Source organism: Fukomys damarensis, unplaced genomic scaffold, assembly GCF_012274545.1.
Source record: "Fukomys damarensis isolate Sample0158 unplaced genomic scaffold, DMR_v1.0_HiC HiC_scaffold_19, whole genome shotgun sequence".
Lineage (NCBI taxonomy): Eukaryota > Metazoa > Chordata > Mammalia > Rodentia > Bathyergidae > Fukomys > Fukomys damarensis.
Genome location: NW_022900931.1, coordinates 20,729,519 through 20,747,327, shown reverse-complemented (window position 1 = coordinate 20,747,327; position 17,809 = coordinate 20,729,519). Strand labels below are relative to the sequence as shown.

Sequence of the window (17,809 nt, the reverse complement as noted above, 5' to 3'; positions counted from 1 at the left end):
AAAAAAAAAAAAAAAAAAAGCAATAATGGGGGCCTCACATTTGCCATTAGTATAACTAAACTCACTTGTTTCTCACGTACTTTAGTATGCTTGAGAATGACCTGGCATTACTTTGTCCAGAAATAAACTACTACTGCCTTCCCTAAGAAGGAGTACAGTTACTTGAGGTGTTTCTCAAATAGCTTTCACTTAGTCTCATTTTCATATTTCCAATTCCATGGCCCCTGATCTAGTGCCATTGCAGAATCTGCAGTGTAACTGGGCTCTCCTGGTTGCTGAGTCACATTCATTCATCTGTTTCCCAGCTTTTAAAGTTTTAACTGCTGTCATCACCTTTACGATTTCTCAATTTTATTCCACTAACTCTTCCTAAAGGGATATTAAAAAAATGAGATAGTTATGTTTAACTCACTGTAATAGTAACTACAGTATTTCATTCAAAGTTTCATGGCAGAGTCACTGCCAGTGTGGTCTATTTTTATACAATGATTGCTAAAAACTGTGGTTTTTAAGTAATGCAAAGTTAAATGTACATAGAATACTATTGCCTAATGCCTGTCAAAGAGCACAGCTTTGTGTAATTCAAAATATGTGATTTTTTTTTAAGCTTTTAGGGGGATCTGGCTGGAGTTTACTTTTAAGTTGTTGGGGGTTTTGTTTGTGACAGGTTCTCACTCTGTAACCCAGGCTGGCCTGAACTCTCAATCTTCCTGCCTCGTCCTGCTGAGTGCAGAGATTACCAGCATTGGCCACACTTGGCTAGTTGTTGGCTTTAATACAAATTACGACTAATGAAAGATTTACCTAGCAAAAATAAAGCTAGTGTGGCCACAGTAAACTTACCTAGTTCTCTGAGGTTGATTTACATGAATTAAAGCAATTTATTATGCTAAAGTTAACTGATAGACATTTAGGTTTATTTTAGCCATTGGGAAACATAGGTCTACTTGGATTTCCAATTAAGGAAACAATTTAAGTCAGAAGGGACCCAGGCTGCTGCTTAACCTGTGTGAAGTCATGGAAGGTATAGAAGCTACGTTAGTGTCCAAGGTCTCCCTTTATTCTGAGACGTTGGAAATGTGTGGTAAGTGAAAAGGAGATGCAGCCTCCATTAATTTTTTTCCAGGGACTCAAGCTGAGGGGGGTAAGACTTAACCAGCTCCCGTCATGGGTTAACAGAGAATTGTCATTTTACTAGAAGCTACAGTGCCCAAAGCTCGATTCATTTTAGCATGAAGTTCAGATGACAGTAAAACCTAAAGGAAAACTGGCCAAGAGGGGCAGTACCTTCTTTGTCACTGGGTTCTGAGCAACTTGGTTCAAACAGACTTGCCAGCACCAGAGGGTAAATAATCAGAAAGGTAAGTGGCAAGAAAGTTTCCTGTTAGAGGCTGACATACAACTCAGTCTAGGCCTAGAAGGCAGATTATTCAAATGAGGGGAGAAAAGATGCCTATGCAGGTACTACACACATGAAAAGGTAAACTGATAGTAGGAAACAGGCCTTCTTAGGGTGTGTGAAGTCCATTACAGGGAGTTCTAGAGGACCACAAAGCTTACTGGTATAAACCCTTATAGCATAGGACTGGTGGAACATAATTCAGCATTTGAGAATTTAACACATCCATGTAAGTCCTCCCCTGCAAGGGGCAGTGACAGTATGAAAGAGCTCACGTGAGTCCGTTCCCCTGGGGATCCACCATTTTAACGTTAATTTGGGAAATTTAAGGTAATTAGACTTCCTAATAGCCAGCAATCCTGTAATCCTTCATTCAGTAAGGGTTGACTGAGTTTTGTATCATGAAACAGTTGTTTCACTGACAAATTAATTCAAGACAAAAGCTTACTTCCATATAAAATAACTATGGAAGCTGAATTAGAATTCTATAGGAAGCTAACAGTAAGATGTTTTTAATCTCACTACCAAGATATGGAGGGAGGTGAGCTATCAACTATTACACCGCCAAGATTTGTTGAATGGGACTAATAACACTTTTCCCATAAAGACCGGCTCAGTCAGTGCTACTGATTTATGAATAAATCTTGCAAATGCCGTTGGAACGGATGGAGCATTATAGAGTGAGAATTCAGTAATTTTTAGGTACTTCATGCTAAAACAGGGTTTAGACAGGTCTCAAAGTCCTAAGGGAATTCAGCTGGGCTTTGGAAAGAGAACGGCGTTACTTAATTTGTTCTAGCGTTCCTGTTGGTCTTAGGTGCCACTGTTTCTTCATGTGGGGAGGGACTGAACTTCTGAAGGTTGTGCAATAAGTCTGTGACCTTGGACAGATAGTTTAATGAGTTTGCCGGGCCTTACCAGTCTTCATCTGTAAGGAATGCTTTGGCCAGGAATGGCTTCAAAACACTTCCAATTACTGTTGGGGGCTGCCCTGAGGGAAGAGATCGTGGGTGTTGCACGGTAAGTGCGTACAAAGAATCGCGAGCAGAGAGAAGAATCTGGGCCACTCTGTGTTCAGAGTAACCAACTGGTGGAGCCGATCTGTCTCTAGATCCCCAAACGAGCCCCGTCTTGGGGGCCTAAGCTGTGGTGGCCGTCGCCTGACCTAAGCGCGTCCCTGCTCCCCGTCCTTCCCCAACACCCCGGAGACTCGCCCTGACACACAGCTGGGAAGACAGGGAGACTGTCAACGTCAGAAGCCGATCAGAAACCCCTTCCAACACCCAGCAGTCTTCTCCCAGAGCATACTTCACCGCCTCCAGACCTCAGGATCCGGAAAACAACACTCAAGCCTTTGCCCGCAAGCCGCAGCCAGGCAAGCCCGGGATCGCTTCGACCTCTCCGCCGCCAACCCCGGAGCTGGGCGGGACAGGATACCGACCGGAAGAGCCCCAGTGCGACTGCGCGGGCCGTGTGGGCGGGCCCGCGCGCGGACTTTAAGGGTGGTGGGCGTGGCCTGTCGTCCTGACGACCCAGGAGCGTTTGTCCACACTAAGAAGCTGCAACTTTGCCGAGGGTGAAGGTCGCGCTTGGCCTCCTCATGGTGAGCGGGGAAGATGAGAGAGACTGGTGAAGGGGCGTGAATTAATTCTGCTTCCCCAGCGTTGAAGGGTGTAATAACAGTCCTTCACATTGTAGAGGGGATCTATTTAGGAAAAAGTTCGTAGCCCCGATGGAGGGTTTGGCCATCTCCTGACCAGTGGCCTTCCGGTCCTGCGTCCGGAGTCCCAACTCAGTTTCTGCAAACTAGAGATGGCCAGAATGCTAACATGGTCTCCTAAACCCGCCAACTGTGAACATGGTCTCAAGCTAGTAACGGATAATTCCACTAAATTGCTCTCTTACTGCAACTGGAGAAAATGATTTATACCTCCTTGGCAATTGATTAAAAATAGATATAACTTTCTCTGCTTTAAAAAGTTATTTTTTGTGGTCTTTTGTAGGATTATGACTTGTGATTCAAAGTACTCAGCCTGCATTAAATAGGATAAAGCTTGTCATTTTCTCTTTTCTGCCTTCGTCTTCAACTGTCACATCTTCATGGAGACGAAACCGGCATGTAGCTTGAGATGATCTCTTTTCCCATTTCCTTACCTATGATTTCCTTCAAGAGATCTTCATGATTAAAATCACAGGAATTAGGGAATGTAATTACTTATTCCATTATTTAATGTATTAATTAAGGGAAAGTATGGATTGCATTCTTGGTGTTTGGTGCCGGGCTGGAAGCCAAAGATAGATGAATGTGACCATCCTGCTGTGGGAGATTAAACAAATTAACTGCAATACGACTTTCTACCTGTAACAGTTGAAGGATCTGAAGTGGGATAACCCAAAGCTGGAAATGATTAAATTGAAGGAGAAAGAGAGGAAGGAAAGATTGGTGCTTTTCACCTTATTTTAAAATATACATATGACTTTTTCCACAAGTGGTGGGAACAGTGGAGAGTATTCCCGGAAGCAAATGGAGCTTAAACCAATTTAAAACTACGGGCAGATTATGAGAATAATCATCTTTGTGTTCATTTTTTGAATGTGGACTTGAGTTTCTTCTTCCCAGAGCCTTCTAGAAATGTTCCAACTGTGGCCCATGGAACTTCCAGTCCACACAGTGCCACGGCTGCAGTTTCCAGGAACTCAGTCCCAGGTGTATTGTATTGGTTTCCAGGGGCTGATAAGGAAGAGGGTACCATGAGAGAAATGTATTGTCTCTCAGTTCGAGAGCCTGAGAGTCTAAATTCAAGGTGTCAGCAGGTCTGTGCTTCCTCTGAAGTTCCTTAGGAGGGTTTTATCCAACCTCTCTTCTAGTTTCTAATAGTCCCTTGGTTTTTAGCAGCATAACCTCATTTTTCGCATGGTATTCTCCCTGGGTATCTATGTCCATGTTTCCTCTTTTTGTAAGTCATATTGTTATGGGCCCACTCTTTTCCAGGGTGGCCTCATCTTAATGTAACTAATTAAATCACCAAAGCCCTATTTCTAAGTAGATGGAATTCTGAGATACTAAGGGTTAGGTCCTCTGCATATGAAACTTGAAGGGACATAGTTCAGCCCACCGTGTCTCCTAAATCACAATGTGGGAAGAGAAGCGAGTGCGCAGACTTAGCCCAGGAACATCTATTTCTAAGAAAGCTGACCAGATTAAAGCTATGCCAACTACTTCGGTAGATAATGGCTTTTCTTACGTACAGAAAGGAGGAGGTGTGCTTTTCCTTAACATGCTCTGTATTAAAACACTGGTGAGAGATGACAATTTGCCCATATTTAAAATATGGTTACTTGAGAACAGCGGCAATACTATTTACCTATTCCACGCTCTATAGTACTTATTTCAAGATGGAAATATGCTAACTATTAATAGATAGCAAATAATAAAATATATATAGGTTATATTTGTAAAACTCCTACGAGCAGTCTCTGCTGTTCACCTGTATGTTATCTCCAGTACCTCAGATGGCTTCATGTGCAAATCATTAATAAATATCTGCAAGAGCTAGGGATATAGCTCAGCAGTGCTGCACCTGCCTTGCAAGCACAAGGTCCTGAGTTCAATCCCCAGTACCAAAAATTAGAAAATTACTTAATAAATATCTGTTGAATGAATTAGTAAAATATATGTACTGCTCAAGATGTAATTGCTAATATATATTAATGTTAACATTTATATAATGATTAATTTATGGCTTGAACCAATTATTTTCCATGTTTGGCTCCTCAAGTATATAAAGTGTGTAATCTTATAGTCACATGATCCATAAATTTCCTTACCAGAAATCTGATGGACATATGGACCTAATCAGAAAATCACAAGTAGCATTATTGGAAAGTACTTGTAATTATGAATCTTTATTGAAATACTATGCTTGCAAAATGATTTCTAGGACATACCTGCTTTAAAATACATAGCTGAAAAATATAAATTTTTTCATGGCTTTGCCTACTTCAAGTGACTCGTTCCCATTTTATAAAAATCATCCATCTTATTTTACAGAAAGATTATCTGTATATAATGTAAGATTATTTCCACATTTTCAGGTTTGATGACTATGTCAATAAACAGTCAGTGTTTCTTCTTTGGATTGTTTCCTTTCTGTTTTGTTTTGCCTTTGAGACAGGGTCTTGCTATGTTGTTCAGGCTGGCCTTGAACTTACTATGTAGCCCCAGTTGACAGTGAACTTGCAGAGATAGTATTGCCACAGCCTCGTGAAAGCTGCTGGGATTACAGGCGTGCACCACCATGCCTAGTTCTCTGGGCACTTTTTAGACTAGTACTTTTTGGCTGGTATTATTTAGTGACAGGGCATTTCATTAAATATAGATCCTTGATGGTCATAAAAAATAGTGTGGAATTTGCTTTCAAGGATGTGTTAATGGGTGAACTTTTACCTTATCTTTTTCTGTTTGTGCTTATAGTTGTATCTGAATTCTTTTTGAAACAGCTTTTTAATTTTAGGATTATTTTGGATGTACAGAAAAGTTGCAAAAATGGTACAGAGAGTTCTTTTATACCCCTTACCCAGCTTCTCCTAACTTTAACACATATATAATAATGGTACTTTTGTTAAAAGTATCTAATTCTTTTTAAAATTTATCAATTCTTTTTTTCCTCAACTTTTAGGGTCCCAAAGCAAAAAAGGTATGTAGAAATTATTCTTCTCAAAATAGTTTTATGAATACATTATATGAACAGAATTCTAAATAATTTTCTAGTTTGTAGTATATAGAGTTTATTAAATTTACTTTTTAGCTATTAATGCTACTTAAATCATAGGCTAATCCTTTACAGCTACAGAAATATTTCAAACTTGACATATTTCCAGTTACTCAAAAACACTTAAATATAGTCATTGATTTTTACCTGTATATTTTAGGCTTTTTGTTATTTCTGCTATAGAAAGTCTTGGATTAGGAACTCCTTTCAGTTATTCCAGATAAAAAAATTTGCCTAGATAACCTGCTATGACTTAAAAAGTGAACCCTAAGTTAATATGACTTTATTTATTTATTTGGGGGGGGTACCGGGGATTGAACTCAGGACCTTACGCTTGCAAGGCAAGTGCTGGAACCACTGGGCTAAATCCCTGGCCCAATATGACTTTAAAAGGGTTAGCATATACCTGTTTTTTGTTTTTTTTTTTCTGTACTGTATAAAACTTCGAGTTCAATGAAATGTGTACTTGTTCTCTATGTCTGAAATGCTCTTTTCTCTTCTTCACTTTGTAGAAGTATATTTTAAGGTAGAGTTTATAATCTCTTGCCTAGTGGGCCAGATTGAGCTAACATATTTTGTTTGATCTGAAAAGTTCTTTCCTTCTTTACAAAAATCAGTTGCAGACTGTTTTCTTCCAACAGTCTGATTTTCATCTATTCCTGAAATACTAGAATTCTAACAACATTTTTGCAATCCTATAAGGCAACAATTGGCTGGGCTCATTGCAGCTACTCCTTTTAGGCGTAGAAAAAGTCTTCTGTTATTCAGGGTTCTGACCATGACCAAACCCCGTACTTTTTTACCTACCTGGTCCAATCAGGTATCGGGTTTGGAATGAGTGCTTTAAGACATATCTCAAAGGCCATTTCTTTGTAAAATTGTCCTCCACCGTCTCTTGTAAAATCAGTCAGCTCCTCTATCCCTAAGCTCTACATCTATGAAGTCAACCAGCCGTGGATTAAAAATTCTTTTTTTAAAAAATTATAACTATACACAGCATAATATATTATATATGTCAAAAGCTAGAAGAAAGGGCACTGAATATTTTCACCATGAAGAAATAATAAATGTTTGGGAAGAGACTGAGTCTTCACCGACGAAACATGTACAAGCTTTATTTCTTGCCATTATTCCCCAAGCAATACAGGTTAACAACTATTTGCACAGCATTTACGTTTTACTAAATATTACAAGTAATCTAGTGATGACTTCAAATATATGAGAGGATTTGTGTAGGTTTTATGGAAATGCTGTGCCATTTTACAGAAAGGGCTTAAGTGTCTGTGGATTTTGATATCCCCAGGGGGTCCTAGAACTGGTAAAGTCGTTCTCATGCATTAGTACAATGTACCTCAATGATAACCCTTTCTGTCACTGGACTGTATTGATATCTGCGAGCTCTTTAAGCTCGGTAGCACATTTGTTTTTATACCTTCCGCACAGTGCCTGGCACATAGTAGAAATTCAGTCAGTGTTTGTTGAATGAATATATGAACCTCCACTTAATGTTCCAGATACTTAAAAACACGTGGCTTCTGGGCTAGGGATTTAGTTAAATGGTGCTGCCACCTGCCTTGCAAGTGCAAGGACCCAAATTCAATTCTGTGGATTCAAAAAAAAGAAGAAATGCTTACATAAATGTGTATTTCAGTGTTTATACAATTAAATATTTGTTCAAGGAACAGTGTTATATGCCATCTATGTTTGCTTTTTCAGTCACTTGTGCCCACTAGCACCCTGATACTCTTAGAGGTTGTGAATAGAACCGAACAGAATTTATGAAGGTTCTGGAAACATTCTTAAGGGAGGAACATTCTAGAGGGTCCTGTGTGTCATTAATTGGTTTATGTGGGCATTCATTTATGTATGTACGTATGTATGTATGAATTGAGTTTTTTGAGACAGGGTCTCACTCTAATTCAGGCTAGCCTTTAACTCATTCTGTAGCCCAGGTTGGCCTCAGACAGCAATCCTCCTGCCTCAGCCTCCTAAGTCCTGAGATTCTCGCCATGTACTACCAAGCAAACAATAGTTCATAGCCAAGTAGGCTGTGGTGGAGTATTTATATTTCATTCTGGGTGGGATGGGCAGAAAGTTGTAAGCAGAAGGGTGACATGATCTGATTACTTTTTTTTTTTGGCAGAGCAGTACTGAGGATTGAACCTGAGTCTTTACACTGAGCTTCATCCCCAGTCCTTTTCACTTTTAATTTTACTAAGTTGCCCCGGCTGGGCTCAAATTTGCAGTCCTGCCTCAGCCTCCTGGAGTTCTAGAATTATAGGCGTGCACCACCATGGCCGGCTTCATTACATTTTTACATGTGGAAAATTCACTTAGGAGAGCAGGAGTGAAAGGAAGACGTGGGTCAGTCTGGGTCGTGGGCGTGGTGGGCTGGCGCACGCCTGTAATCCCAGCACTTGGGAGGCTGAGACGGGAAGATCCTCCGGAGTTCAAGGCCAGCCTGGGGGACATATCTAGACCCTGTCTCAAAAAATCCAATAAAGGAAAAAAAAAATTCCGGGTCAAAAGGCTTCAAACTGAAGTAAATCTTCAAACCTACCTTTTACTGAAAGCACTGTTAGGTGTACAGGGAGATATTTTAAGGATATAAAGAGACATAATTTTATGGAAATTGATCATCGACTTCCATATTTACCAACTCCTGAGAAAATATAATATCCCAGTGTCCTGCATATCTGCTATTGCATCTTCCTCTTTCACAGTCACCTTCCCACTTAAAAAACAAAAATAACTTAGCCACTCCAAATCTTGTTTTTGTGTTTCTGGCACTGGGAATGAACCCAGAGCCTTGTATTTGCCAGGCAAGTGCTATACCACTACTGGCCATGTCCCCAGCCATTTAGTTTTAGTTTGAGAGTCTCTCTAATTGCCCAGTTTTACTTCGAACTTACTATCCTCCTGCCTCAGCCTCCAGAGTAGCTGGACTACAAGGTTGAGCCACCCACCTAGCTGCACACAGGTTTTTTGTTTTTGTTTTGTCCCTGTTAAACCTCACTGTGCATTGTCGCTCTGGTGTCTGTGGTACAAGATCAACAGACAATTGAAGACACTGGTGTCGGCAGAGCTTTCCTGAATCAAAGCCCCAGCCACTGAGTTATAGCCCCAGCCCTAAAGTTCATTTTTTAAAAAGCAATATATAGGGAGGTCGAATCAACTCACGCCTGCCTCACACTCAAATAAGACAGCGTGGGACAAAGACACACATGTGCCCATGTGTCTGTACTGAAGACAGTCATAGAGAGTGAATCCACTGTGGCCAGTCACTGAAGTCTGAAGACTGAGCTTCGTCGAGTAGGTAAATACTAGGCATTTTTTAATGCTTTGAGATAAATATGAAGCTTTAAACTTTGGATTAAAGTGGTAAGAAGAAGATCAAAGCTAGCATTTTGATCTTTCCCTTTTAGATCAAAATTATCATCGTAAAAACATTTAAATGGTGATGAGATAGTAAGAAATTATCAGGAAAAAAACTTGAGTGAAGACAGGAACCAAAGAAATAGATGTGCTGGAACTGTTTTCATCTGTGTTTTGCTTCCCTGTTTTTATCAAGAGTATATTTGCAAAACTGGGTAGAGCTTAAACTTTGGTCCTAATAGGAACAATGGAGGGCCAGGGATGTAGCTCAGTGGCACTGTGCCTGCCTTGCAAGTACAAGGTCCTGAGTGTGATCCCTGGTACAAAAAAAAAAAAAAAAGGTTGACAGCAACAATGGAAGCCAAAGACAGTGGAATGTATTCAATGCACTTCAAGAAAGTAATTGCTACCTTGGAATTCCTAACCAGCTAAGGTATTTTCAAAAATAAAGTTGAGGGCCGGGATTTAGCTCTGTCTAGCCTCCGCCTCTGCCTTGCAAGCCCAAGGTCCTGAGTTTGATCCCTGGTACCAAAAATAAATAAATAAATATAAAATAAAGTTGAAAGCTGGTCATGGTGGCTCATGCCTGTAATCCAAGCACTCAGGAGGCTGAGGCGGGAGGAGCACCATGAGTTTGAGGTCAACTTGAGCCACAAAGTAAGAATGATGCCAGCTGGCACTACATAGCAAGATCCTACCTTTAAAAAAAATCCCAAAACAATACAATAAAGCTGAAATAATAACACTGTATCACAAGGACAGAATAGCATGCTTGAGAATGATTAAAATGTCAAATTTTATGTTATATATACTTTGCCACAAAGCAAAGTCATAACTATATACATTTATGTAAAGCTGTTTGTTTGTTTGTTTTGCAATATTAGCAGTTGAACCTAGGACTTCTGCACTGAGCAACATCCCTGGCTTTTTTTTATTTTTTATTTTGAGACAGGTTCTCATAAAGTCACTAAACTTCCTAGTCTGTTCTTAAACTTGCGATCCACCTGCCTCAGCTTCCCAGAGTGCTTGGATTGCATTAATCATGCACACATTATCATGCCTTGCTAAGTCTGATGATGAATATTTTTAGTATGCTTGTTGGTCATTTGTATTTATTCTTTTGAAAAATGACTTTTCAGAACATTTGTCCAGTTTTAAGTTAGATTTTGAACATGTTCATCTCTCAACTATATTTTTATTTTACCTATTGAATTTTTCAGCTTCAGGGTTTCTGGTTGTTTGCTTGGTTTGGGTTTTTTGGTTATTTTTTATAAATCTGTGTCTCAGTTGAATTTTCATTCAGATCATAAATTACTGTCCTGATATTGTCTGTCTTACAGTTTATTTTATCTTGCTGAGTCTCCATAAGATCATTATTTTGAACTCTTTGGGGAGCACATCATAGATTTAATTTTATTCTTTTTGTTTTTCTTTGCTTCGTTTTTTCTTTTATTTCTCATAGGTTTAGTTGGAATCTGTTATTGGAGGATTACTGTGTTAGTTTGGAAGTGTTACATTTCCCTGCTCCTTTATGTTTTACACTGGTATCTGCACATCTGGTAGAATGCTCACCTCTTCTGATTGTGTGAGGCAGCTATTGTAGGAAAAATCATGTTCCTATATGGGGGTGGCTCCCAGGGGGTTGTTGGGTGGAGTGACTTGGCATTGCTGCTGGTGGGTACACAAGTGTAGTCTCCATGCGAGTCCTTCAGCTAGAACAACACAGGCGTGCAAGTGTGTGCAAGTGTGTGCACGTGCCCTGGTGGTCTTGACTGCAGATGTCTTGCTGGAGTTGGGGGGTCTAGGTCCTCAGGCTCTGGGGGGCACACGCCAGGCTGATAGCTCCGCTAGTCACGTGGCTTTACAAAGGCAGGAGGCTGCTGTGAGTCTGGTCTTCGGGCTCTGGGGGTTCATGTCGAGCACCCAGTGGCTCTGCCAGTCTCAGGAAATCTATGATAACTCAATACATGATTTTTGACGTATGACATGGAGGAGGAGTTCAAAAAACTGAATGATGTTGCTATAACAAACCTATTCCCATTGACTTTTCAATATAAAGATTTCTCAGTCCTCATACTTTTAAAAATGAAAAATTAAAACAATCTGAATCTGTTTCATTAATAACAGCTAAAACTTACACACAGATAATGAGCTAACCGCAGAAAAGAAAAAGCCCAACTGATTTCATCAAGACATGTATATCCAGGAAAAAATTACTCTCCTGTTTAATATTCAATTAGAATAATTTATATCATATTGCTTTGTTCGTATTGTATATTAAAAATTATATAAAATTAAGCCAATCCAGGGAAAATTTGAATACTTAGAAAAGAGGGAAATGAATGCTTTAAGTTCTCATACATATTCTTGTAGCAAATAAACATGAAAGGAAGCTTAACAAAAGTTTTTCAAGTATATTATATTAGGGTTATATTTTGTTGTTATCTTTTGTTTTGTTGTTGTTGTTGGGGGGGTTCAGTACCAGGGTTCAAACTCAGGACCTTGTGCTTGCCAGGCAGGTACAGTGGCACTAGCTAAATCCCTGACCGTCAGGGTTATATCTTTTGAGAAAATTAGAATGGAAATATGACTTCAAAGAGAAAAATAATTATATTTTTATTAAAGAAGAGCTTGTCATATTTTTTAAATCGGTGATATCGTTTATTGTTATGGTATGTAGTTTCCATAGGGTTTATTTTACATAGTGATGGATTTAATTAATAGTGCCGGAAAAGTTTTCATTTATAGATTCTATACTTAAAAGTGTATTTTCAGCTCTTTAACCTTGTGATGGAAAGTTTTTAATGCCAAGTTAAACTGAGTAAAGAAGTACATAACTCTAAAAAATTTCTAGGGAGTATGTGAATAAGTACTACAATTTTAAAAGTTATGGATTAGGTACAGCTGAGCAGGAGAAGCCAGCAAAGGAAGTCTGAAAAGGAAGGAACTGTGTTGAGAGCGGTAACGTAAAGGCTTAATAAAGAATGTATATCACGTGTGCAAGATCCTGAGTTAGATTCCTAATAACAAATAACCACAACAAAAATCATGGCCACCTTAAAATGACTTGACAAGTTTTAATTGAGCAAGAGAAATTATCTACCAGCATTTTCCACAAATTCTATTTAAATTTCCCATCGATTCCTCTCTTAAATGTGCTTGTTCTAGGGCTCCATTTTCTTTTCAGACTCTCCTCTGAGTCCTTCCTCTTCTTCGGGTTTAATTGTTATTAATGTTAGCTTGTAAATCTCTGCTTTCCACTGCCAAGATTCAGTTTATTAACTCTTGTTAACAGGGGCCAAAATGGTATCCTCTTTATAATTATATCTCCCCCATTCAAGGTTAGTTTTCAAAAATCATATTTTAGGGCCAGGGATTTAGCTCAGTGGTTCCAGCACCTGCCTCACAAATGCGCAAGGGCCCTAGTTCAATCACTGATACAAAAAAATCACATCTTAGTAGCTACAGCCCTTCTCAAAAACTTAGGAGTTTTTCATTTTTCTTAGAACAACGTCCAGACTTTTCAGCATAGGTTTGATCCTTCTTTCCTCTTCTCATTTCCTTCTTCCTCTCTTCCTGGAGTCTTACAGCGCCCACTGAATTTGTTGGCTATCCAGCTCTTTCTTGCAGCTTTTCTCTGTCTTTTCTTGGAGCATCTCCCTTGAGCATGAATTTAAATATCACTTTCTCTACAAACATTTTACTTGAACTGCGTTATTAAAAACAATCCTCCCACCCAGGAGGCTGAGGCAGGAGGATCACTTCGAGTTTGAGGCCAGCCTGGGCTACATAGCAAGTTCAAGGCCAGTGTGAACTACATAGAGAGACCTCCTCTCAAAAGCAAACAAAAAACAATCCTTTCTCATACTTGCAAAATAATTCTCTGTATACCTGCTAATCATAAAAATACATTTTTTAAACAGATGAACGGCTTTAGCACTGTTTTTACATATATTTTACTTTATTCCTTATAAGAAGATGAGGTTTTTCTTTTTACAGACGTGGAAACTTGGCATGAAAGAATTATTTAAATTGCATTAGGGCTGGGGATTTAGCTCAGTGGTTCAACCAGCAGCCTCACAAGCGCAAGGTCCTGAGTTCGATTACCGGTACCAAAAAAAATCAATAAATTGCATATATTTGTCATTGTTGTCTTAGTCACTTTCTCATTGCTGAGACAAAATATCTGACACCCACAATTTAAAGGAGAGGTTTATTTTGGTTCGGGGTTTCAGCCCGTAGTCACCTGCCTTCAAGAAAGAGCCGGCATGGTGGAAGAAAGCTGCTCAACCCAGAGCAGCCAGGAAGCAGGGGAGGAAGGGAGGGAGCTGAGACCAAAAACACGGCCTCCCAGGTCGCCCCCTAGTGACCACTTCCCGTCAGCACACTGGGCTAGGAGCTGAGCCCTGTACAACCCCTCCCCGCCCTCACCCCCTAACTTCGGATCACAGGAGACTTCTAGGGGGCATTTGCGATCTAAACCCATAACAACTGTCATCCCTGAATTTGCATAGTTTATGTGCTTGCTTTTGTTTGTTTGCTGCACTGAGTCAGTGCCTTAATAGGCAGTCCTATCTGTTGAATGAGTGCGTGAAAGATACGTTTCATGAAAGCAAAACTTGTTCCTTATTACTAGTTAAGGAAACGTATTTTTAAATAACGTGGGTGCACGCTAGGAGCCTGTTTAAGCCTTGCGGTCTTTGTTCAGTCTGGCAGTAAGAAAAAGAAAATCACTAAAGCGGAACAACTGAAGCAGCTCCAAGAGGAAGAGGAGAAACGACTGCGGGAGGCAGGTACGAAACGACGGTGGCTCTGTTCTCGCACACAAGTGATGCTAGCAGTCGCTCAGGACTTCTGTAATCCAGTCACGGTTTTTCAAAATTCCTCACATTGTCTGATTTAAATCTGCTTTCTAATGAACGCCTATCGGCGAGTGGACACTGACAGATTTATTAGTAGAGTACACGCCAACCGCGTTGCGTTCGTCTTGAGGTAGTGTTGCCGCACAAAATTAGGAGCCCAGTTCAATTTGCATTTCAAATCAACATTGGCTAATTGGGGGCCATTTTCCCAAAGCAATATCTGGGACATGCTTACACTCTTTGAAAAGTACATTGTTTATGCGAAATTCAGTTTGAGCCCATCCTCTCGACTTTAGTTTGCTAGTTCTGGCAACCTATCTTGACATATTTTTATTTACTGATGAAGTTAGGGACACTGGCGCTGACTGTGCAAGATGAATTCTGAAGCTGGACTTCATTCGATATGGTACACACAGCTCGCAAGAGCAGAGAGCATCCTAAATTCTTGCAATTGCGATATTTTTGCCTGATTTTCCCTCTCTCTCTTTCTCTCTCTTTTGAGACAGTATCTCGCTGTGTAGTTCAGACTGCCTTTGAACTCACTATGTAGCCCAGGCTGGCCTTGAGCTCCTGGCAGTCCTGTGCCTCAGCCTCCAGTGGGCCAGGATCACAGGTATGTGCCACCACACCCAGGTTTCGCCTAATTAAATGCCAATTTACTGGCATGGTGGCACATGTCTGTAATCCCTGCACTTGGGAGGCTGAAGCAGGAGGATTGCCTCAATCGCCTGGGCTACAGAATGATTTCAAGGCAAGCCTAGACTACACAGCAACACCCTATCTCAAAAAACAGAACCCCCAAAAAAGTCAATTTCCTTTTTTTTTAATGAAACACGCACTGATGAACATGTTGGTTAATTAAAGCACCAAAAAGTGATTTTTAAATTCCGAATATCCCTAACAATGTAGCTTTTAGCATTTAGAATGTCCATAGATTCATTTTCAGGGTATTAAAAGGTTCCTTGTGTATTTTTAAGCATATAATCTTACAAATCCCTTTTATTCTCTTTTGGGGGGGATGGATTACAAATCCTTTTTTTTTTTTCTTTTTTTTTTTTAGCTGCCACATGGTAAGAATTCAATCTCGGAACCTATATCTTTTTTTTTTAATGTTATAAAGAAGAGGTTTACTTTGTTCGTGGTTCTGGTTCAAGGCCGAGGTGCTTTGTGCGGTGCTGGCCTATATCTTGAGGAATGACTTCCACTGGGGCAAACTTCTATTCCTCAGCATGTGTTTCGTATTTCATTTTTACTAGAGCGAGAGGAAGTTGGGATGATCCCTTCCGATGGTGTCAGTGTCACAGTGGTAGACATCTGAAGACTGCATCTCCCCTTCACTCCCCACAACGGGGCTGCCATATTTTATGGACTGAAATCGCAATTGGATTGTTATAAACTTTTGGAGACGAAATATGTCGACGTGGACCCATTTCTTGGCCAGAAAGCCAGAACGCTTGAGTCATGTTATTCTTTTCTAGCGCTTTTTGATTTCTATCACAAAACCAAATTACGGTTTCGATAAGATACTCCACCACATCCTGAACAATGCCTAAAGTAATCTTAAGGGCCTAATAATCTAGTGATCTAATCACTGAGCCATTTTTTTAGTTTTATATACGTAGCATCTTACTCATCTTTACTTCTTCCCCTCTTTTTGGTTCTTCAGAGGAAGCCCGTTTGAAATTTGAGAAAGAACTGGAAAGGCTCGAAAAACAGCGGATCGAGAAAGAAAAATGGCAACAACTTGAAAAAAAAGTACATAAACCTGAGTAATGTTCTCACGGGAAACTTAAGAAAACATGGTGTTGTCCACTGTGCACTGTTCTCAGCTCATAACCTCCAGGGGAGTTTGGTCCTATGTGGACTGGTTTGGCTGAATAAAACATCTAACGTTATTACCCTGTCTCACAGATGAGGAGACTGAGCAGAGAGAAAGTTAGCGGCTGGACAGTGGGGAGACCAGGACTGAGCCCTAAACACCCCGGTTCACGTCAGCCTCTGCTCGCCACACTGAAACCCACATGAATCTATTTCGTATGCAAATTTAACAGGCACCAGTGTATTTTTCAAAATACTTCCTTTTTTTTTTTTTTTTTGCTAAATCAGTAGTTCTGAAATATTTTGGTCTCAGGACAAAACTCCACTAAAATGTTTTTTAAAATCTTCCCAAGGAGCTTTTGTTTGTATGGATTACATCTGTCAATATTCAGCGCATTAGAAAGTACAGCAGAGGGCAGGGGATTTTAGCTCAGTGGTTCCACCGCATGCCTCGCAAATGCAAGGACCTGAGTTCAGTCCCTAATACAAAAAAATAAAAATAAAAATAAAGTAAAGAGGATACATCTAAAGACACATGTTAATATACATCAAGCATTGATTTTTTAAAAAGCTTTAGTAATCCTAAGCCAATACATTAACATTTTGAAAGAAAATTATGTATTTTTAGTTAGAGAAATAAATAGAAATAAATGTTTTTTAAAATTTCTTCACCGCCTAACTTTAATAAGACAACTGGGTTCTCCTATTAACTTTAATATCCCAGCTGTTGTAATGTGTTGTTTTGATTGACGCATATGAACAAGAAATCTTGCTTCATTCAGCTTTGCATTTGGAAAAAGGAGGGATGTTGCGATAGCCTTTCAGATATTTGTGGATGTCCATGGATTCTACTCCAAACTCAAGCGGTAGTTTCCTTTCTTCTTCGTTTTCCTTTGAGAGGAGATCTCACTGTGCTGCTCCTGCTGGGCCCCTTCCTCAGCCTCCAAGGAGCTGGGACCTCAGGCAAATGCCACAATGCCCAGATTAACAAATGGTACTTCCTTAACGGGGATCAGAACCTGTATCGATGACCTGTTTAAATTCTGTTGTATTAAACATTGCTCCGTGTTAACCCTCTGACTAGATTTTATTTTCATGCATGATTGCACAATTGTATACATTGCTTGCTTGGAAAATTTTTCTTCACTGAATGATTTACTTCTAAATGCTGATGTATTTGATTGTTCATTGTAGAAAAAAAAAATCACAGACATTAACCTCTCCAGTCAAATCAGAAGTCTTTAAGGATTGAGAAATCATGAAACTCATAATGATAGATACAAGGATTGTTAAAATCCTGAATTTTTACTTGAAGGTTGCATTTTACTTTTTGGTTGTTGTTGTTTTGAAGGAGGCCCTTTGTATTTCAATCTCCCCCCCCCTTATTTTTTTGGTACTGAGAATCAAACTCTGGACCTTGCACTTGCGAGACAGGCAGCAGCACCACTGAGCTAAACCCCTGGACCCAAATTAGAGGCCAGCCTAGGCAATTTAGCAAGACCTTGTCTCTCACTCTCTCTTTTTCTTTTTCTTTTCTTTTCTTTTTTTTTTTTTTTTTTTTTTTTTTTTTTTTTTTTTTTTTT

At 39.7% G+C, this 17,809-nt stretch overlaps 2 protein-coding genes across 11 annotated transcripts in view; one reads left to right on the top strand and one right to left on the bottom strand.

Annotated features, from left to right (window-relative positions):
* The window catches only part of Etfrf1 (electron transfer flavoprotein regulatory factor 1), an 11,014-nt gene extending 8,172 nt beyond the window's left edge, over positions 1-2,842 (bottom strand). Inside the window, exons 1-2 of one of the 6 annotated variants that reach the window (XM_010615185.3) lie at positions 2,708-2,842; positions 2,318-2,390 (exon numbers count right to left, since the gene is read on the bottom strand). The gene's annotated coding sequence lies outside the window, so the exon portion shown is untranslated. The remainder of the gene's footprint in view (positions 1-2,317; positions 2,391-2,707) is intronic. The other 5 variants (XM_010615196.3, XM_010615175.3, XM_010615207.3 and 2 more) reach the window with 5 other exon arrangements.
* Positions 2,833-17,809, top strand: part of Casc1 (cancer susceptibility 1) — a 67,967-nt gene continuing 52,990 nt past the window's right edge. For 4 of the 5 annotated variants that reach the window (XM_010615164.3, XM_010615154.3, XM_010615159.3 and 1 more), the window contains exons 1-4: positions 2,833-3,002; positions 6,079-6,096; positions 14,255-14,339; positions 16,075-16,163. In XM_010615164.3, the coding sequence (XP_010613466.1) occupies positions 3,000-3,002; positions 6,079-6,096; positions 14,255-14,339; positions 16,075-16,163 (195 nt within the window). In that variant the 5' untranslated portion in view covers positions 2,833-2,999. The remainder of the gene's footprint in view (positions 3,003-6,078; positions 6,097-14,254; positions 14,340-16,074; positions 16,164-17,809) is intronic. The other variant, XM_010615146.3, reaches the window with a different exon arrangement.